The 22,219-nt window shown below is 38.5% G+C and overlaps 1 protein-coding gene across 2 annotated transcripts in view; it reads right to left on the minus strand.

The window, feature by feature from the left end:
* Nucleotides 1–22,219, minus strand: part of MYPN (myopalladin) — a gene marked incomplete at both ends in the record, with an annotated part of 66,256 nt that overhangs the window by 25,158 nt on the left and 18,879 nt on the right. For both annotated transcript variants that reach the window (XM_081248666.1, XM_081248667.1), the window contains 6 exons: nucleotides 6,734–7,106; nucleotides 7,591–7,707; nucleotides 9,588–9,611; nucleotides 11,392–11,533; nucleotides 18,243–18,314; nucleotides 19,447–19,561. In XM_081248666.1, the coding sequence (XP_081104792.1) occupies nucleotides 6,734–7,106; nucleotides 7,591–7,707; nucleotides 9,588–9,611; nucleotides 11,392–11,533; nucleotides 18,243–18,314; nucleotides 19,447–19,561 (843 nt within the window). The remainder of the gene's footprint in view (nucleotides 1–6,733; nucleotides 7,107–7,590; nucleotides 7,708–9,587; nucleotides 9,612–11,391; nucleotides 11,534–18,242; nucleotides 18,315–19,446; nucleotides 19,562–22,219) is intronic.

Consider the following 22,219-nt stretch of genomic DNA (forward strand, 5'->3'; position numbering starts at 1 on the left):
AATTTTTTGCTTTATAACAAATTTAATCAGTTATACATATACATATGTTTCCATATCCCCTCCCTTTTGCGTCTCCCTCCCACCCTCCCTATCCCACCCCTCCAGGCGGTCACAAAGCACCGAGCTGATCTCCCTGTGCTATGCGGCTGCTTCCCACTAGCTATCTACCTTACATTTGGTAGTGTATATATGTCCATGCCGCTCTTTCACTTTGTCACAGCTTACCCTTCCCCCTCCCCATATCCTCAAGTCCATTCTCTAGTAGGTCTCTGTCTTTATTCCTGTCTTACCCCTATGTTCTTCATGACATTTTTTTTTCTTAAATTCCATATGTATGTGTTAGAAAGACAAATACTGTACACTCTGCCTCATTTTAGAGCAAACTTTAACAAAGCAGCTGGATGTGTCTTGGTGTTTCTCATCCTCTTCTGACAACAAAGCTTTATAGAGAAGGTGACCATATGTCTCGATTCATTCTAGACAGTCCTGCTTTATGCCTGTTTTCCTGGCATGATTATTAATAGTGCTCTTTCACTCTCAAAAATGTCGTGGTTTGAATGATGGATTATATGGTCACCGTAATTATGAACGTTACTTAGACTTTTCTTGTGCCTAAAGAAAAAAAATGATCAAGCTGGGAGCGCTTTCTCCATTTATAGGAACCTGACTCACAGAAGCATTATATGAGTTGCCTTAAGTCCCACAGTCTATTTACTTCCTCTTAACAAAACAGTTAATTAATTTTTTTAAAAAAGAAAATGGAAAACGAAAGTGTCTAAAAGTCATATATGCATAAAGTTGTCAGGGCTGTCAAACTTTGCTGTTTAGGAGAATCTACTCTTGAATAAACAACCATAGGAACAGCCACAAGTGAGACCACAGTGCTTCAAGCCCACCGTGGTTTTATGTTCTTTGAAAATATGTTTTGGAACATAGAAGGTGATCTGCTGAACACGAGATCTATTAAAAATGAAAGGTTTTATATTTTCATACCATTGGGAAAGTCAACACCAACAGCAATAAAGTTGAGGCAGAAAGTTCTCCAAACTTTGATTTAAAAAAAATTTTGTTTTCAGTTGAAGTGTGGTTGGTTTACAGTGTTGTGCCATCTCTGCTGTACAGCAGAGTGACTCAGTTATACATATAGAGACATTCTTTGTTAAAAAATATTCTTTTCCATTATGGTTTATCACAGGATATTGAATATAGTCGTGATTTTTAAAAAAATTCTTGGAGTTTAAGACCTTTTCTCTTGCCTTCATTAACATTTCTGATACACAATATACGGAAAAGTAACTTCACAAAGTAGAGACCTATCTCCACTTTCATGACTGCTGTCAAATGCTACATACTATGCGACTCTTTTTTCAACTAAGAAAATTCTTGTCCTCTGTTCAACTATGAAAACTAAGAATTTAGAAGTATAGCCACCTGGCACAGTAACTTTCTTCCTCCCTTTTAGAAGTAAGTATTTAAGCTGAGAGAATAAAGTAACATAATTAAAATTAATAAAATCTTTTCATTCCATCATGGATAAAAGATTCAGCAATCAAGAGAAGCAGAAATATCTTTGTTAGATTATCCTTAGAAAACTATATACAATAATGTTGTTTCTGCTGGTGTTAACTTTCCCAATGGCATGAAAATATAAAACCTTTAAATTTTTAATGGACCTCATATTTGGCAGGTCCCATTCTGTGATTACTGTAGCATAAAGAAAATGCCATGTGGTTTTTAGGACATGTTTGTATTGTAGTCTGAGTAACTTTTAATTTGATGGTATTGCAGAAATATTTTATTGTGGTTATGGAAGTAGAAAAAGTAGTATATGAAAACTAAGTAATCTTAGAAAGATAAGGATGAAAAAAGGGGCCAGGAAGTCATTTGGTATTGACTGATTCTTATTTTCCTTTAGCTCCTATTGAATGAAAACTAAGAACCAGCTTTTAATTTTAAGTAAGACTTTAAACAGCATGTTAGCCCTTATCATTTAATGTAGTATATTGGATTGTAGAGGGTCACAAACTTTAAACATAATGATATATGAGATACAGCATCAAATAGTTTTGATTATCTAAGATTCTGGAAGAATTCATTTGAGAAAAATGTCTCCTTTTGTTTGACAGGGTTTTTTTCCCCCAAATTTTATTAAACTGTCTTGTTTCAGAAGGGATTTAAAACAGCTGTTTCAATTTGCTTATTCATGACATAAGGGCAAGGTGTCAATTCCAGTATTCAACAAACTTTTATTGAATCTTCTGTATGTTTACTTTGCTAGGTACTGTAGGAGATACAAATATGCCTGGGATAGTATGAGCAATTCAGGGCTCAAAAATCTTACTATACATACATGTAATACAAATATCCAGTGGTTATTTACAGGTAACATATGGAACTTACTATTTAATAATGAAGGTACAAAGTGCAATGAAAGAAGAAAGGAAGGAAAGGTTAATTACAAAGCATACAAAACCCTGAGCAACCTCTCTAATTCAAAATAACAGCCTATCATAAATTACTATAAGCTCAGCTGCTCATTTCTTGTTGCTATGAGGATTTCTGAAATCAGGTTTATACCCAGTTTTCTTTCTGTAGATTATCAACTCTCCTGGGTTCCCTGAAAATATCTTCTCTTTTGCCACAACTTAGCTTAAGCATGATGCTCAAGAATATGCCCTCTGCAGACAGATAGACTTAGGTCCTAATCCTGGCTCTGCCACTGATTATATGTGTGGTTTGGGGTGGTTTCTAGATTTTTCTGACCCTGATTTCTTCATAAGTAAGATAGGAGTAAGTAATATCTCTTCATGTTGTTGTGAGAATTGATAGATAAATCACCTAAATCAGATAAGTGATCAATAAATGGTGGCTATTATATTTTTCAGTTTCTGAACTACAAATATCAATTTCAAGATTTGTAAGAAAATTAGAGTTTCAGAATTATAACGATGTTTCTTGATGTGGTTTCTGGAATACAAAAGAATTTCTTAGGGATTTTTTTAATTAACATCTTTATTGGAGTATAATTGCTTTACAATGGTGTGTTAGTTTCTGCTTTATAACAAAGTGAATCAGCTATACATATACATATATCCCCATATCTCTTCCCTCTTACGTCTCCTTCCCTCCCACCCTCCCTATCCCACCCCTCTAGGTGGTCACAAAGCACCGAGCTGATCTCCCTGTGCTATGCAGCTGCTTCCCACTAGCAATCTGTTTTACATTTGGTAGTGTTTATATGTCCATGCCACTCTCTCACTTCATCCCGGCTTACCCTTCCCCCTCCCTGTGTCCTCAAGTCCATTTCTTAGGGATTTTAAATGGTTGAGATAAAATGTCAAGGCTTAATGACAAACACAACAGAACAACTTGGGCTACTGTATCAAATACTTTTGAAAGCAATTTTGGCAACAACAACTTGGGGCAGTGTGTGCTGGAGCCAGCTCTCGATGGCTCTGGAGGGCAGGTTGTATACACCTCATCCCAGTTCCCAGTTTAATGACTTTTCTTTAGTAGCTTGAAATCAGCCATGGTGGGAGGAAAACTGGCAAATGCTACAAATCAGGGCTTCCCTGCCTCTGCCGGTAGTTAAAACATTTGCTAGCACATTGCTGATTAGGATAACTAATTCTGGGTAAATATGTCTCTGCAGTCAGCTTTTAGCTGTGGTTTTGGCAGTGGTAACTACACTGGTTGTGCATTAGATCACCCAGAGATCATAAAAGACAAACCTTACTGATTTAGGCACCACTGGCCAGAGAGTCAGTTGGCCTTGGAAAGGATCCAGGCATAGTTACTATAATCTTTTTAAATGTGGGTCAGTTCTTAAACTTTAGTGAACCTCAGAACCCTCTGGAGGGCTTGTTAAAACATAGATTTCCAGGCCGCACCTCCAAGAGTTTCTGATTCAGTAGGTCTTGAGTGGAGCACGAGAATCTGTTTCTATCAAGTTCCCAGGTGATGCCAGTGCTTTGAATAGCAAGGCTCTAGGTGATTCTTGTCTGCGTCCAGGACTGAGAACCACTGCTCTAAAGAAACACTTGCCCAAAAGCATAGGCTTATCCAGTACATTCTGATTTTAGTCTGACGTTTTACTCACTTTAAATGTTAATTCTTCTATTTTTTTCCTGGCTGTGGAGGGGTGTGTGTATGGGGCTGGGTGGGGTGATAAAGGGTTGTAACTCAGGTTTTCCAACTTTACACCTATACTTTCCAACCTGGCTGTACATTAAAATAATCTGTGGAGAGATTCTCATTCAACTGGGATGGAAGGCATAAATATTTTTCAAAAGCTCCACATTTCATTCTAGAGTGTAGCCAGGATGAAGAGTCACTTCTCTAAATAGCTTAATATTCAAGCTGAAAATGTCAAAGTCTGAATTATCTAGGCTTTGATGATACAGTGTTGAAAAATGACAGCTTCCTTCTCTGTTGCAGTTTTAAGATCTATAAGAATTCTATTTTTTGTATGAATGGCAAATTGAAGGAACAAGCAGAAAATTGTATCCTCAAGATTATTGAGTCAATATATTTTAACATAAAACCTAAAAGATTAAAACCAGTAAGAAAACTTTGTAGGCATGTGGATTCACAAAGGGTGTGTGTGTGTGTGTGTGTGTGTGTGAGAGAGAGAGAGAGAGAGAGAGAGAGAGAGAGAGAGAGAGGTGAGCATGCACATGTGTATTCATACCTCTACTAATACAAACCTATATTCACACAATTAGGTGAAAATTTAAGGAAGATGAAAAATATTGAGTCCTGTTGAGGACTGGATTTTTAGAGGGTGTCACTACATAATTTAGTAGAAAGAATTTTTATATTCATTGAAAGTTTCATGTGGTAGATACTGCTGGCTGACTACTTAATTCTCCCCTTTGTAAAGGAACTTGATTTTACGCATGGAGGCAACATGTGGAGCTAAAGACCACACTTCCCAGCTTCCTTTGTACTTAATATACCATGTGACTAAGTTCTGGCCAATGAGATATAAGCAGGTGATTTTGGGTAAGTCCTAAGAAGGCTCCTTTAAAGGAGAGTAATTGGACTTCTACCAATTTGCCTTTTCTGCTGCTTGAAATACAGACATGATGACTAGACCACCATCAGCCATCTTGGACCATGAGGGCACTTGGAGAAGAAGCCAGTGCTAAAGATGGCAGAGCAGAAGACTGGGTTCTTAATGACTATGGAGCCATCATAACAGCCTCTGACTGCCCATCTAATTCCTTTATTTGAGAGAAAAATAAACCCTCATGTGTTTAACTCACCATTAGTTTGGGCTTTCTGCAACATGAAGCTAAACCTAACCCTAACTGACATACCTAAACAGTCCCTGGGTAAGAGGAGGCCCTACAAAGGAGGCAATTGATTGTTTTGGGTTACCTGTTCTCACAACTCCCTTCTCTGCGAACTGCCTTCACACACAGTTCTGATTTGATCCATTTGACTCTTCTTCCCTCCAAATGTAAATGCTCTGCACCTGACGAGGCTGGGCTAATTGGTATTTGGAATTGAGCTGCTGAGTACGATTTAGTTAGCAGTGGAACTTGACACAAGTCGTGACAAGACATGCCATCAAGGGCCAGATATGAATTGATGAGTCTTCCAAGAGAGAAGAGTAGAGTGGATATGCAAAGAGGAAACAAGGAGGTGCTCAAGACGGAGTGTGAGCAGGGGACAGAGGCTGGACTGACCATGTGTGTGATCCTAGCTCTTAAATCCCTGCTTCTCCTTCTCTGTGCAGGACCTGGCTGTGTTTTGTTGCCCATTGCTGCTTATATCCCTACAATAACCTCTTCCCTTCTTCTTACTTTAAGTAGATTCCTATTTCCTGGGACTGGCAGAACTTTGAGGGGACAGAGGTATTTCTGGATGTGACCCGCATGTTTTGTAACATTTAATTTTATGCCCAGAATTTCACCTTGTGTGGTAGTGAGAAAAATATAAAACTAAGCAACATGAACTGCTTCCAATGAATATCAGCACATTGAGAAACCCATGATAGGAGTGCTATTACTGTAGATTTTATTGTTGATATTTAAAGGTTTATGTAGTTATAAATGTATTTTTTATCACTTTGATGTGTGGATCAAACAAAACATAATAGTAGTATCATATTCTGTGCTTGCTTCGCTATGGATGCACATTAAATTTTGCAACATGACTGATGGAAGCTCTCTAGAGGGTTTGGGTGACAACTGCATCAGGCTCCTGAGGTGACTCTGGTTGGTGGTCACCATGCCACCCTTAGAGGATGCTTCACTTCCTTTGTAATTTCAACCCATTACATTTATATGAAGCCTGTTGTTACTACAGCATATCTAGCCATATCAAGGAGCTAACTAAAAAATACTAGGTATCTTTTCTATAATGACTACAAAAACTTAAAGCAGAAATGGGGAATAGAAAGATGAAATTTCACACTGTAAAGATTATTAGACATGAGAAAGGGCTTTATAAGGAGAGTGTAGAAGTGCTTCACCTGGAGCCCTCTAATGTTAGACAGACATCTTTTTGAGCTAGTTTAGGAGTAACATTTCTTGGAGGTAGAATATGAATAGTAAGGATGAAAGTGATAGTACACTTACACTGATGTAAGGATTATGATTTGCAAAGCATTTAATGTGTGTTTTCTCATTTCATAATTTCCCTTTTTAGCTCCATCATTTTTAAGAAGGGCAGAGTCAGAGAAAGTCACAGGCACTCTTGGTTATTCATTCTAATTTTTACTTACAGTTTGGGTTTGGCCAGAACTGGAGGGGGCTCTTTGACGGGCGAGGAAGGCTCAGGGATTTTTGCTGACTGTCCATTGAATCTCTCCTGGAAGGAATCAGGCCTGGTCTGGTTGGTGGTCACCATGCCACCCTCAGAGGATGCTTCACTTCCTTTGTCATCTTCAGGCAGGTTGAAGTGGACACGGAGCCCGATCCTTGAGCTGGACCGGGGCTCATTGTGATTCACCAGAACGCCTTCCAGTTTGGGTTTAGGGAGTTGTTCCACGGAAGGAGGCTCTGGGTTGGGTGGGGATGGCTGTTGCTCAATAACAGCCAGGTTGGTGGTAGAGTTGGCTGAGTGAAGAGACCCATTGTTTCTGGGGTCTTCATTTCCTGAAAGGATGATAACAGGACCTGAGATATTAGCCTTACTCAATAAGACTGAGATGGGATTATAACCCTGAGACAGGGCATGTATCCAATCCAGGCGAATGTGCTAATGGAAATGCTTGTCAAAAACAGAAAACACAATCTGGGACATTAAAGAATGGTAAGGATATAGGAAAAAAACTAAAAAAAAACTAAAAAAATCTAAGTACCATTTTGGAAAGAATTTTAGAAGTTTAGGTAAGATCAAGAAGATGTTTTCTTAGGGAGTATAATAAATAACAGCAGGATAACTGGCGTGGTGGTGATAAATGCAATGAGAAATTGAAAACTGGATTCTGTTCAAGAACACTTTCCTCAATAATTCAAAAAATTTTAGGAGAGCCAAGCTAGCTTCATATGAAAAGCAGTAAGAGAGGGTAATATACATTGTCCATACTCATAATCAAAGTCATAGTCTAAACTGTTCCGGCATTGAAAGAGCCCTTACCTCTTACATCTAGCTGTGCAATGCTTGACACTGTGCCGTATTTATTGCTTGCAGTACAGGTGAAGCACCCAGAGTCTTCTGCAAATACCTCAGCAATGACCAAAGTACAGATCTCCTCTAAACCCAATAAAGCAGAATGGTTACTGACTTATTTACGGAAATGGAATTATGGAATTTTCTGATATTAGATGGTGATTCTATAAAAGTCAATAGAGGAAGCCGATTATATTAATTGTTTGAAAACATTTAGTCCAATTATTTGATTGAATTGACTGATTAGCAGACTAAATGAGCCAAAGGAAGTAAAATGAATAACTCCATGCAGACAATCAACAAGAGGATTTAATGATAATATAATGTATATTATGGATTTGAAGATTATCTGTTTTTATGTCATCAGTCCAGATGTCAAAAATAGGACCAAGAAACAATAAGCTTAAAAATCACAAAAACAAATTAAGATTTAAAGCAAAAGTAGGTCTGTGTGAAATACCACTCTATTCTTGGTAAGGCATGTGACACACATTTCTGGTCAAGAAGATATTAGGGAAAATCTCCTGGGGAGTTTCTGGGAAAGTTTTTCTTGCCTTTTAAAAGGGGTAAAAGAGAGCGTTTTCCCCTATTTTTGCCTTTGGACGTTGTCATCTGCATGTAATACCTAGAACTGTGGCAGCCGTCTTGGGTATATGAGTAGAACCAGTCTAAGAGGATACTCTGAAGATGACAGAATGGGGGAAAAAAAAAAAAGCTTGGCCCCTGATGATCTCTGAGATGCTAAATTAACCAATCTCAATACTACCATTTCTTATGGCATCTTGCTATGTAACAAGATAACAGTTTTCATGTTGCTTAAGCCATTTTTGGTTAGGTCTTGTTTATTTGCTGCCCAAAGAATCCTAAATGATGGAGAGGCAAAGTTTGGTTTTGGTACCTCTCTGTCCTTTCTCTGAGTCTTATGCTTCCTCCTCTCTGTTCCCTTCCCAAACATTTGCACTCTCATCTTTCAGCAACCTGCATTCGGAAAATGATCTGATAAATTCATTCATACTACACAATACCTGCCTGATAAGATATAGTATTCTGTCTCCAAAGGGTATATGCTTTATCCAAGGTGGAAAGAAAAACTCTCTGAACATGAAATTTTAGATCATGGAGCTGGGGCTTGTTTTGAGCAGGGACCCCTTTTGGGTGACTCTGAAATTATTTCGTGTATGAGACTGCCTAGTGAAAAAGCTTGCTTTGGTTGAAAGTATCAAAAGCCTGAAGTATTTTCAAAGGGAAAAATGCTTCTCCACTACAAGCAATGCTAGAGCAAGAGCACTCTGGTCTTTACTGTATCCCCAAGGGCCTAGAGTAGGGTTATGCAACATGGATATTCAATGTCTACATCAAGAATGCCTTTCCATTCAGTTTTCAGAAGCAAGAATTATAATAATGAAATTCCAAACCATCATTCTTACCCATGGGCACAAATACAATCTTATTTTTCAGGGTGATCATAGAGAGGACATTCAGATGTTTATTGCTGTGTTTTGTGAGCAACTTGTATTTTCTAGAGGTAAGAGCTTCCATGTGTCATCTTAATATCCTCCCAACCAAATCTAATAACATCATAAACATTTTATTGATTCTGTGAATTTCAAAATCTGATGCATAACTTTTGAGATACATAGGCTGTGGAATTGGAATTGATAGCATCATGGAAATTGCTCTGCCCAGTTTAAGGAGGTCATGAGTGGGGGCCAATGAAAGAGGGAAAATATTCCTAAGAAACATTCCTCAACAACGCAGAACTAACGGCATTCACATTAGCTATTGAATATATATCCCAAACTTGCACATGCTTGCCTTTCCTTCTCCTCAGTCGTAGCTAGAGTTGGCGTCTGTCTTCTTTGTAAAACTTTTTTTCTTGACAACAGTGTAATTTCAATATGTCTATTATATATTTCAAGTCACGGATCACATACAAATGAAATTAAAGTTAAAATGATCTTTACCTGGCTCTGCCATGGATCGAGGTTCTAAAAGAAAAAAAAAATTAAAAGATTCTGAGCATTTATTTTACTGAGAGGTGACATTTTTATCAGAAGCTTCCTATAGAAGTATATTTTGCATACTCATGAGTAATTTGACAAGGCTCATCTGTAAATTTTAAGTAAAATGACCTAAGCACCAATGACCTTGACAGGGATAGGATCATTATCCCAGAAGGGCAGCAAGAGAGCTGCTAACTAAATGATGTGGCTGTATCTTGGGACATACTTGGGTTCCACTTGGGACACATAAACCTTAGGTGAGGAAAAGTTACTGAATTAGTTGGGATTCAGGATGACTTGCTTTTATTGTACCCATTCAGCCTGACCTGAAAAAGTTTGTGAAGACTAAGAGATCATTCTTGGCTTTGGGCTCTCACATCCTGATATAATGTAGCATATACCTCCTGCCCTAAGGTTTCTAATATTAAGAGCCTCAGGATAGATGACAGGTTCCTCAGGAACAGTTCTTTGTCTTAAAATTCTTTGGCATTCCTGAAGGTGCCCGCTTGGTACGGAAAACAGGTGCTCAACTACAGTTTATAGAATTGCAGGCACTCAGGGAATAGTTGTTGAATTTAGTTACATTCTTCTACACTGATAGAACTAGTGGAGGTTTTTTGCCTCAGCTTAAATGGTGTTCAGAATATATCATTGTTGCTGCTATTCAGAATATATCATTGTTGTTAAATCTGATAGTAGTTTGATTCATATATCTATTTTGTGATAGGCAGAAACAAATTAACCAAGAAGCAAATAATTTTCAAAATATTTTACGGCTGAAATGGGTCAAGGTGAAAGCACTGCATGACAGGAAAAGAAGAATTAACAACTTGGATATATAAATAATTCTTACAAGAAAAAGAGTAAAACCTCAATAAACAATGAACAAAGGATATAATAGGTAATTTTAAAGTAAATTCAAAGACCCAATAAATAAGAAAAAAAAGTTCCTTTCCACATCTCATTAGTGAAAAGCAGATTAAAACAAGTATTCCCATTTGGGACCTATAAAATTAGTGAAGATTTAAAAAATGTTTAATACCCATTGATAGTGAAGGTATAAGACAAAAGAAGTTCCCATATGTTGCTGATTGTAGTAGAATATAACTGAAACAGCATGTGTCCCAGTTCAACTGGGATGATCTGGTTTATTCCTGGGATCTCTGTGTAATGATTACTAGCACCCTCTGTTACTCCCCAAGGTGTCCCAGGTTAGATGATCAATTATATAATCATCCTAAATTTAGTTCAACCTTTTTGGATGGCATTTTGATGATTTATATTAAAAGCCTAAAACAACGTGAATTTACAGTAGCAATTCTAGTACTCAGATTTATTCATAGATATTCACAAAGATCTTCTCTGTTAACATGCTTTGAAATATAGTTTCTAATAGTAAAAATTTGTGGACAGTCTACATTTTCAACAATAGGAGATTAAGTAAATATGAAATTGATTGTAGCAACTTATTTTTAAAAGTAAAAAAGTTCTATATCTATTAATATGGAGAGATATTCATGAAATGTTGAGTGAAAAAATCAATTTACAAAAAAAAATTATTTTTAGTTAAAGAAAATATATGCATGGAAAAATTTTTGGAGAATATATACCAAAATATTAATAGGGTTTAGTTTGGTGGAGTATAAGTATTTTTTATTTTATTCTTTTTATTACATTTTAATTAGTTGTTAAAAGTTAAAAAAATAAATGTATACAATAAATCTATAAAAATTATCAGAAAAATAATTTTAAAGCACCAACTTACTTTTCTGTAAAATTCTAAAATCTGGAGAATCTTCTATCAAGGTCCCTTCTCTATACCACTCAACTTTAGGAGATGGAGCTCCTTTTACTCTGCATTCAAAGACAACTAGCTGACCCTCAGAGGCTGATAAATTTTGTAACATCTGTAATGAGAAGAATATTGTTAGAACCAAAAAGTATATATTTTTGGAATCTACTCCCAGTGCTGAATTTTCGAAAAAGATACCATTGCCTCCATATTTGGATTTTCTCCAAATCTTGTACATTTCCAACAGCTTCAATTCTGTGGATGTACATTGAATCTATTTTTTTAAAATTAATTAATTAATTAATTAATTTTGGCTGCATTGGGTCTTCTTTGCTGTGCACAGGCTTTCTCTAGTTGCGGTGAGCGGGGGCTATTCTTCACTGCGGTGTGTGGGCTTCTCACTGCGGTTACTTCTCTTGTTGCAGAGCACGGGCTCCAGTAGTTATGGCCCGTGGGCTCCAGAGCACGGGCTCAGTAGTTGTGGTGCACGGGCCCAGTTGTTCCACGGCATGTGGGATCTTCCCGGACCAGGGCTCGAACCTGTGTCCCCTGCATTGGCAGGCGGATTCCCAACCACTGGACCACCAGGGAAGTCCCTGAATCTATTTTTGAAGACAGAATCATCTGAGTGCATAGGAAGCTTTTTCCTCACTAACTTCTTCCTTTTCCTCTCTGTTGCAGTACCAGAAAAATTTATTGAATACTAGGTGAAACATTTTGAGGGTTTGCAAAAATACTAATATTTGGTAAAGTAATTCTGCTTCCTTTAAGAAAATTCCCAAGTAGAGTTTGGTTTTCAGAAACAATAACAATTTTAAAAATCTGCAGTGAATGTCTACTAGGTGTATTCAGTATGGGAGTAATGTATTTTTTTCCACACAAGACTGTTCCACTAGGTGGACTATCTCTGTGGCCTAAGTAAGTGACTATTTTTTTGGCTTTGCCTTGCCTACTTTCTATAGTCCTGGAAATTGACGTTTGTTTTGCTATTTTCTTTTCCTTATGTGTTCTTTACAGGATAGCCTCAATGTCTGTTGAGGGAGGTAAACAATGACAATCTCTATAAAATCATAGTCACATGTGGAGTCTTAGGTCATGGTAAAATATGTCATAATTTTGTGAAGGCATTGTTAAATGCTCTTTCACGCTTCCCCCCAAAAAAGTTCACAAAAATTACTTTCCATTGTAAAATATCGGTATATTCTATAATAGACGCTATGGGAGAATAGAACTCACATTTTCCTTTCACAACTTGTCTTTCACTCATCATGATTTGTGAGCTTAAAGTCACACATTCGTTTGTATAGTTGGTATTTCATTTGATTATGAAATGCTCCTTTGGCATATATGTGGGCACATTTTTATTTTTAATATAGGCCTAAAGATGATAAACATGGAAAGGTTATGATTAACTTTCTCTACAAGCTCTATCAGCAACAAATGCTGCAAGGCTTTCCCATTATTACAATTTTGGGGTCTGTATTTAGGAAATATTGGCTCTTGCTTTGGAGAAGGGGAAGTCCAGTAGTTTTTTTGCTTTTGTCATTTACTCTTATAAATACCTTGTGATTGTTTATAGCTCTTAACAATATACGATATTTTGTGCTTAGACCTATCATATTTATGGCATTTATCTTAGGAATACTGGGGTGGGTTTAACCACATGGCTTTAGCTGTAGTAGGAGACTTTTACCTCAGAAGGATGTGTTAGTTGATATTGTGACAGCCAGGGGGCACTATAGTTCGGAGTTAGCGTTTTGTTCTTTTTTTGCATTCCCAAATTTGTTTGCTGAAGGAATTCAGGATGTGATTTTCACAGAGTGGTTTCTGAAGTAATAAGGAACTAGTTGATTAAAAACCTGGTTATTCCTTGTCTACCCCAAAACAATAGCTTCTAGTGACAAGAATGGAATGTTCTCAGTAAGCAGGGAGCATCAGTGAGTCTTGGGTGCTCCTGGCAAGCTGGTGAATATGCCCTCCACCCTGACATCTGAGAAAATTCTGTGCTAAGATGGTAGTTTTGGGGGCCCATTGAAAACTTTAATGGCAGTCAGACATCTCCCTGGGATTCATACATAATGGAGTTTTGTTCCTTCTTGAGGCAAACAAATTAGAAAACCAAAGCAAAAAAAAGTGGTGGTGGCAGAAGGGATTGAATGAATAAAATATGGCACATTTAAAAAATGGATGTAGGGCTTCCCTGGTGGCGCAGTGGTTGAGAGTCTGCCTGCCGATGCAGGGGACACGGGTTCGTGCCCCGGTCCGGGAAGATCCCACATGCCGCGGAGCGGCTGGTCCCGTGAGCCATGGCCGCTGAGCCTGCGCGTCTGGAGCCGGTGCTCCGCAACGGGAGAGGCCACAGCGGTGAGAGGCCCGCGTACTGTAAAATAATAATAATAATAATAAATAAAAAATGGATGTGAGCAGAATGAGGTCAGTCTACATTCTGACATGGCTTGAGGTTCAGATATATGAACCAATTCTCAATACGCAGAGGTTACACAAGGTCCTGCTTGCAAAAGGACCTCCTTGAGAGAATATGTTACAGTTGAGACCAACATTAGTTGGTTGTAATTATTCACTTGAAATTGAAGGCCAAGACCTGTGTTCTATTGGAGAGTCCAGCCAGATACCTGAGATACTGTAGTTCTAGAATATGCCAGCTAAGGGACTGTGATATGAGATGGAAGTTCATTCCAGTGTGACACATCGTCAATACTCAGTAAAGGAGTTGCCAGGGGTCATCTTACAAGGCACTTAGAAAAGGTTGTTGAAGGTCATAATTTGAAGGACAATGATAGTTGTTATTGCTGAAAACTGTGCTTTTCTACAAAAGTCTCATAAGAAGAAATCGGCTCACATTGCTGCCCATCCGGTCCAAACCAGTTACACCATTTGAACATAGTTTAGATGGGGCCATGTTCAACACAGCAGTAGGTCTTAGGCTGTTACTAATGGCACATTGTGTAAGACTTGATCATATTTATCTTGACTTCACTGAAGATGAATAAGACATGAAACATTCCCCAACTAGCAAAGATTAAGTTAGCCTTAACTAGGAATTATGGATCTGAACTGAAGTCCCTATAATGAAGAGTCTGCAACCTTCTGCAGTAAACAGTATCCAAAGTGCAAATCTGTCTTATGTGTCATCACCGTACTGATCATCCAGGAAGACATTCTTTGTAGGATGACTTGGCAACACAGAGACTTGAGAAGCATGTCTTCCACGGCCATTTGACATAGGATTTTTTCTCTACTCCTAACAACACTCTGAAGCCATAAAGTGATAAAAGCAATAATTCCTTCTTAGCTGAAATGGAAGCAGTTCACCACAGAATAAATATAACTATGTCCCCGCTTTGTGCCAAGCTCGGTGCCAGGTGCTGTAAATGTGAGTTGAAAGGACACAGTTCCTGCTTAGTAGACCTATACCCACAGATATAATGCAGGGACATCCTTGAGAAAAGGCATCTCCCTTATTGGTTAAAAGATATCAGCTGTCAGGTTCATATTGTCACTTTATTTTTTTAAATCCAGTTGCTATTTTTGCACCTTGGGAGATGCTGGAAGTGAATGTTACAGTGCTTTTAGACTGGAGTTGGATCAGAGCAGTTTTTACTGAGAAAGAACCGTTTGATTGAAGACCTTTTTGCCCCTATATTGTGACAGGTGCCCAGTACAACAGTTGAGTCAGAGAAGTCTCTGGAATTGTCAGGTTGTGGAGAGGGGCCCATGTAATCTTCAGGAATCTAGAACCAACCACTGTACCTGTCATTTCAGGGTTTCCTGCCTCAGCTATTATATAATGACGTGCCATTCTTGAAATTCTCACTTCCCCTGCCCCCTTGCACTCTTCAAATTACTGCTGAAGCAGCTGGAGCCAGGGCTGCAGCCTTGAAAGCCTGCCAGAGCAGCTGTTGTTGGAGGGGGAGCAGTGATAGGAGTAAGATTCTAATTTGATCATCTACCTCCCTTCACACTCAAGGAGTGTGAGCACTGTTTTCCCCCCATAAACAGAGTGAAAGTGTTTTTGATACTGTATAGAGGATGGAGGATAGTCTATCTCCATAAAATATTTTTAAAATATAGGTATCCTCTATAGGTAGAGCAGTGAATTAGCATATGGGACCCCAGGCTTCTTTCAAACTCTACCACTGTTTTGCTGGGCAACCCTCATTTTCATTTTAACCTTCTTTAAAAAGAAGATAATACCAGTACTTCCCTATCACCAAAGGAGGTACAAGGAGTTAAATAAAACTCTGCTCTCTAATCGTTGCTTTCAAAAAAATGGCTTCTTGCCATTATTGGCAGAGAAATGCTTTGTTGGGCAGTATAGAAAGTGAGTTTTAGGGATTGGAATGCCAGAAGTCCCTAAAGAAGTAAATAGAGCAAGGAATAACCTGAACAAACATACGCCAATGATCAGTTATCAAGGCCTCTGCCACGTGATTACCATCATCAGTGGCTCTGACTCAGAAATTTTCTAATGTCACTGGCAGTGACGATGACCTCAATCCTACCCTCACTCATGGAAACTAATGCAAGCACAGCATTGCTGATAAGTCCCTCTGGAATCTGAGCCACAGCCTATGCTAGTGCCCTACGTCTGAACAACCCTGATCCCATTTATGGAGGCAAAAGCACACTTCCCGAGGGCTGAGAAAGCCTCACCAGAGTTTGAGTCCCTGTACTAGGGACTTGGTGTTTTCCCACCATGGATCTAATGTTTTTGGAGATTTATCTAATTAACAACATATACTAATGACTAATTCTTTTCCCTATTTTTATTTATCAAAGGCATATATGTATCTGCAAATCAGAGCATATAATTAGAGGGAGGTAATCAGTCACCACACAAAAGCAGCTAAACTTGAGGCTAACCAGTCCATGAAAATTAAATGTAAAGAATAGGTTTTAAAGTCCTGTTAGGCTTTTCAGAATAATAAAAATGGCTTTGGACCTATTATAACCATTATGGACTCCTATCAAGATATTAGAGATAGCCTTCGAGGCACTTGGGAGAGACAGAAAACTAAACATCTTTATTATTGTGCTAAATGTTGTGCCAGAGGCATGTACCAGGTGATGTAGATGCAGGGAAGACAGAGCACCCCAAAATATTTGAAAGTGTGGAGGGAGATAAGGACACCTCTTTGCTGTCTAGCTGGGCAGATGGTGGTGAGGAGAAGAGTGGAGGAGATGTTAGTTTGGGACTGGGTATAAGTTATTCTGTGATTTAGTTGCCTTTGAAGACTCAGCATTGCCTGACAAAGGGTGTGACAAATAAGCACAACAAATTAAAGTGTCCTGATTTCTCGGCATTTAAAGCTCTGTTTTAAGGCTAGGTGACTTAGCAGTGAACTAAGAGACACTTAGGGGTAGCTCTTTTAGCTATATTACACACACACGCACGCGCCCGTGCACACACACACACAGGTCCACTTATAACTCTTCGTCCAAGTCTGGTATTCACCAAATCACAACATGTTGCTTTCCTGCTTCAAGTCTTTGAGAATAGCAAAACTTAAATTCCGAAAGCGGTTACAAGAAACAAACCTGAAAAATTGAGAGGCATCTTGTTTCACATAAGAATGTTTGCCAACTTGATACGGCTATGGATAAACATGTCTCACTCTTAGACTCTGCTTGATTTTGGAAAACCATCTTGGATGAGCTGATATGGTGGAATGTCGCTTTTAAAATGGATGTTTCTGTGGAAGTTGTGAATTTAGCAATTCTTTTAGGATCAGTACTCATTGGAAAAGACATCTTTTTTTTTTTTGCCATTTTGCTCTATAACATGATTTCTCAGCCCCAGGACTAATTGACAATTTGGGCTGGATAATTCTGTGTTGCAGGAGGCTGTCATCCCGTGTATTACAGGATGTTTAACAGTATCTCTGGATGCCAGCCCCCTGTTGTGAAAATCAAAAAAATGTCTCCAGACATTGCCAAATGTCCTCTGAGGGACAGAATTAACCCTGATTGAGAACCATTCCTCTAAATCATACTTCTGAGTGGATAAAATTTCTTTGGGCTTAGGTTTGGTATTCATACAAACAATAAACTGTAAATCCAGGCATAGACTCCATCCATGTGGTTTTCATAATACCAAAACAAATCCAATATGACTCAGTTTTGCACCTTTGAGTTTATTGTCCTGGGCAACATATAAACTAAGTCTGTGTTATATAAGGGAAAGAACAGTAGACAGAATTGGGACAACTTGTTTCTAGTCCTGATTCTGCCACTTGCTAATTCTGTGACATTGGATACTTTGTTTGATCTCTCTGGCCCTCCCTTGGTTTTTCATTTGTAAATGAAAGTGCCTGAGTAAAATTTCCAGTTCTAAATACAAAGATTATGAGACTCAGAATTTGATGCCACCATAGTAGTTGATACCATGGATTAGAAAAAGAAAGCTCTTTGTTCTAGAGTGAGACTTTGTATTAAGCTTCTTAAGAGCATGTAACTCCATCTCCTTGAACACCAAAGACATCCAGAGAAACCCTTGGATAGTAAGTGCCTAGAAACGTATCACCTGACCCCTAGGTGTGTCTACTGTGTTTAAAAGCAATAGGATGGCCGTAGAGATCAATGTAATGAGTGGGGATGACCTTTCCCTTATTATACAAACTAATATTAGAAATCTGCAACTTGGAGTGACATGGTAACAGCTACCACAAAACCCCAAGTCCTATCCTGTACTTATAAGAGACCAAAATCCTGAGATAAAATCAGTGAATTTTGAATCCTACAACTTTGTATGGGTATTGTGGTGTGTTTAAAGCCATGACAGAAAGAAGTTATATTTTGATTACCTTTGTAAACACAGGAGCTGCAATGATAGGTTTTCCATCCAATCCTTGCAGATAGTTGGGAGGGCTCTGACACTGTTAGAAGGGAACCAACAATAGATTCATTGTCACTGGGATTATCAGATAGGTAGGTAGACAGATGATAGATAGGTATAACACAGCTAAAGAATTTGGTGTATGAAATTAATCTAAAACCAAAGACTGACAGTTTTCTAAGTCTATGAATTGCAGACATCAAATTTCATGCTGAACTGATTGTATTTCTTTCTAGGTCATGGTGGCCGTAAATACATACTGGCCATCCCCACCACCTCACATATAGAGCTATGTAATGAACCCTAACCCCCTGAAGAGGTTCCATAGACCCCTGAGGCTCCACAGATCAGTTTTCAAACTACTGAATTAGAACTAAAATGCGACCCCTCTGCATTACTAAATGGGTCAGATAAGTACTTAAAAAATTTTTTTAAAGGTTGTAGATCTTTTTATACATCAATATTTATATTTAAATATATCAATAACACATTACAAGTATGTTTATATTAGTATGATTTCATATTTTTAAAGTATATACATAATATACATTTATAGATATGCATAGAAAATGCCTGGAACTATCTGCTAGAAATTATTAACAGGAGGTACCTCTGAAGAGTGGGGGCAGAGGAGTCGAACCTTGACTAAAGTTTTTACTTAATATACTTTCTGTATTTTTAAAATAGTTTTACAATAAGCATCACTCTTGTCATCATCATCATTGTTAACTTGAAGGATGAGAGACTTTGAGGCTTTCTAAAAATTAATTTCATGGTTGCTCTATCTTAGAAAGTAGAATTTTTTTTTTAATAACTCCATGAAACTGAGTTTCATGATACAGAGTGTCTTGGGCCAGTGTGAGAGCTGGCAGCTCATTGTCTATGTAGTCAATGCCCTTCGTAAAGCTGGAATATCAGAGACTAATTTGTAGAGTTTCTTTTGCTATGAAATTTGCCTATGAAGTTAGAGAATATGTTCCCAAAGCCAGGGGAACTACTGATATCATACATCACAAGTACAAAGTGATTATCATGACTACAGAAGTGTGTTGCCCAAGGTCATTATGAAGTTGCAACAGAGGGGAACATGATCATGCCATACAAGATGGTCATGGTCACAGTGCCTGCCTGTCACAATCCATGGCACTTGTGTTTCACTTAGACTCTTGTACCTGCTGAATGGTTGACACACTGGGCTGGGCCACCACATGCTGGACTTGGGGTACTGCTGAAGGAATGGCTGCAGAAGTAGTGGGAGGGGATGACACCTCATTTGGCTTCTGGATTCTGAGAAGTGATTAAAATATAGATTATAAAACAGACCTATCATTGTTGTGAAAATCCTTTCAGCAAAGCTTTCAGAAATGCTTACAGAAATCTTTGTTCAACAATATTACACAAACATTTACTGAGGGCTTTGCTACACACTTTGTTAGGCAGCGTAAACAGGAAGATCATAGACACCAGTTCTGTCCTTGAGTTAGCTGCTGTCAGCAGAGCTGGGGACTCAAGCATATTCTCAGCTAACTGAGATTCAAGACAAGTGCTATGACAGAGCATGTGCAGAAAATTTTTTGAGATTTGTTTTGGTTTTGCCCTCTGTGTTTTCCCTCCCCCTGCTATTTCAAGTAGGAGGCCAGACTTTGTAAATCTTTGCTTCTGGGATTTTGGCATGGCAAAAAGCAGAAATAGCCTGAGTCAATGAGCTCTTCAGGCTTACACAAATTAAATTAAAGAGATTGTTTGAAGGGCAAGGGAGCCAGAAAGTATTCTTGAAAAGGCTGCAGAGGGTAGATTATTTCAGTTTTGTTGTGGGGAAGAGAGAGGTCCAGGGATCTTGCCAGAGAACCTAACAAGAGGGGATGACAACCCCTCGATTAAAGGCTCCCAATCTTGCTAAAGATATCAGTACCCAAATATATCAGGAAGAAACAAAGCACTAGACTTGAAGCGGCTTTGAGATCTGGGACATGGGCCTCTAACCCATAACCTGTGGGGATAGATGACCAATGACAGGATGGGCTTCCCTTTTGTCTAGATGTTACCTCTCTCTGCCTCAGCTTTCTCATCTCTAAAATGAGGAAATAATAATTCTTACCTCATAGGGTTTTTGTGAGGGTTAAATAAGGTAATTCATGTAAGATGCTTAGAGCAGTGTTTAATATCAAACTATATATCTACATCTCTGTATCTGCTATATCCCAGGAATCTTTGCACAGATTTGGAGGGGGAAAGGGACACCCAATAATGACTGATTGAATTTTTTCCCAGAGCCAGGTAGGATGGAGTCTCAGAAGCAGAATCATTTGATGATGTAGAGGCTATCAGTGTTCCTGAAGCATCTGTTTTCTTCTTCTACAGTATTAGAATCCCTGATTTCTTTACATAGCTACTCCAAATAAAGATTGCATTTCCCAACCCTCATTGAAGCTAGCTGTGGCCACATGCCTACTTTCTGGTCATGGGATATGAAGGATAGTAATGTATATAATTTAAGAGAGATGACCTTAAAAGGGGAGTAGGGTATGTCCTTTATTCCTTTCAGTCTAAGAAGATGAGGCCACATCTTAGAATGAGGTGAAGCAGAAAGCTGGAAGTAGACTGGAACCCAGTGGAATATAGAGCTGTTTTACCAGCCAAATTCATATTTTTATGTAAAGGAGAAAAATATTTGTCTTATTTAAGTTACTGTTATTTGGGGTCACTATTACACACAACTGGAGCTAAATCCTAACTACTACAAGTAGATTTAAAGAAAATGAACAAATGAGATATTTCTTGCTTATTTAAGTTTGTATATCAAATTCATACCCATTAGGCTCAAATTCATACCCATGTTATGAGAGCCTTGAGGAAGGAGCGATGTATGTGCAATGGCAGAGGAGCTTATTATAGAACTTGACTGGGCTTTGGAGGAGAAATAAGAGTTTGCCAGGCAGAGAAGATAGGGCATTCCTAGCAAAGTGAACAGCTTGAACGAAGGGGTGAAAAGGAACCGCACATTGTTTGAGTGAGATGGCAGCCATGTAGAGAGCCTGAGGTGGGGGATTGGAGGAGGAGGGGCAGGAAAGCCTGGTTGATACTCTATTGAATAAAGCTTTGTATGCCCATGTTGAGATTTTTTTAAATGTTGTTTATTTTGTGTTTCATTTTTTATTTTCCCATAGGTAATAATTTTTTTAAGTCGGGAAAATGATAAGATCATAATTATCTTTTAACTGGCTGTATGTAGTTTGGAGACTGTAAAAGAGAAAAAGGTTGGAGTATCTACAAGGAGGGGACTGGCATAAAGAGACAGGAAAGAAGAGGAACTGAACTGAAGCCATGAGAATGATAAGGAAGAGAGTTAAAGGGAGAAATCATTTACTCTGGTTATGAATTTTCATATGTGCACAAAAGCTAGAAGCAAATGATCATTCCAAAGTAGGCATACCCCCCAAATTTTGAAGAATAAGCCATGATTTCTGCCCTTAAGAGCTTGCCTTCTGTAGGAGAGGAAAGAATATGCAAATTCAGTTATCGACTCCTTAACCTGTCTTCCAGACATTGCCCATGTTTCAGGTGGTCTCAAGGGATGGCTGTTGTGTCTGTTTCTAGTTTCCATGCCTTCTGTCCACAGTCTCCTCTTCCCGAAATACCCTTTCCTCCCTTGTTCGGGGGTGTCCACCTGCTGCTCTTTTAAGACGCGGCTCAAGGTCACCAACTCTGTGAAGCCTTTCCTGATCTCTCTTTCCCTCCCCAGCCAATAAAGAGCCCTTTGTGCCAAGTCCTTAAACCCTGCACATGGTTATATCATAGTCTATTACACTTTATTACTCTTACTGTCTATGTGTGGTATACATCTTTTGCTATATTTGCTATACACATATTTCCCTCTCCTAGACTGTGAGCCTCTTGAAGGCAGGAAGCATCTGATTTTTCTTAGTACCCAGTGCATCTAGTGAA

This window comes from Mesoplodon bidens, assembly GCF_964165515.1.
Source record: "Mesoplodon bidens genome assembly, chromosome: 1".
NCBI lineage: Eukaryota > Metazoa > Chordata > Mammalia > Artiodactyla > Ziphiidae > Mesoplodon > Mesoplodon bidens.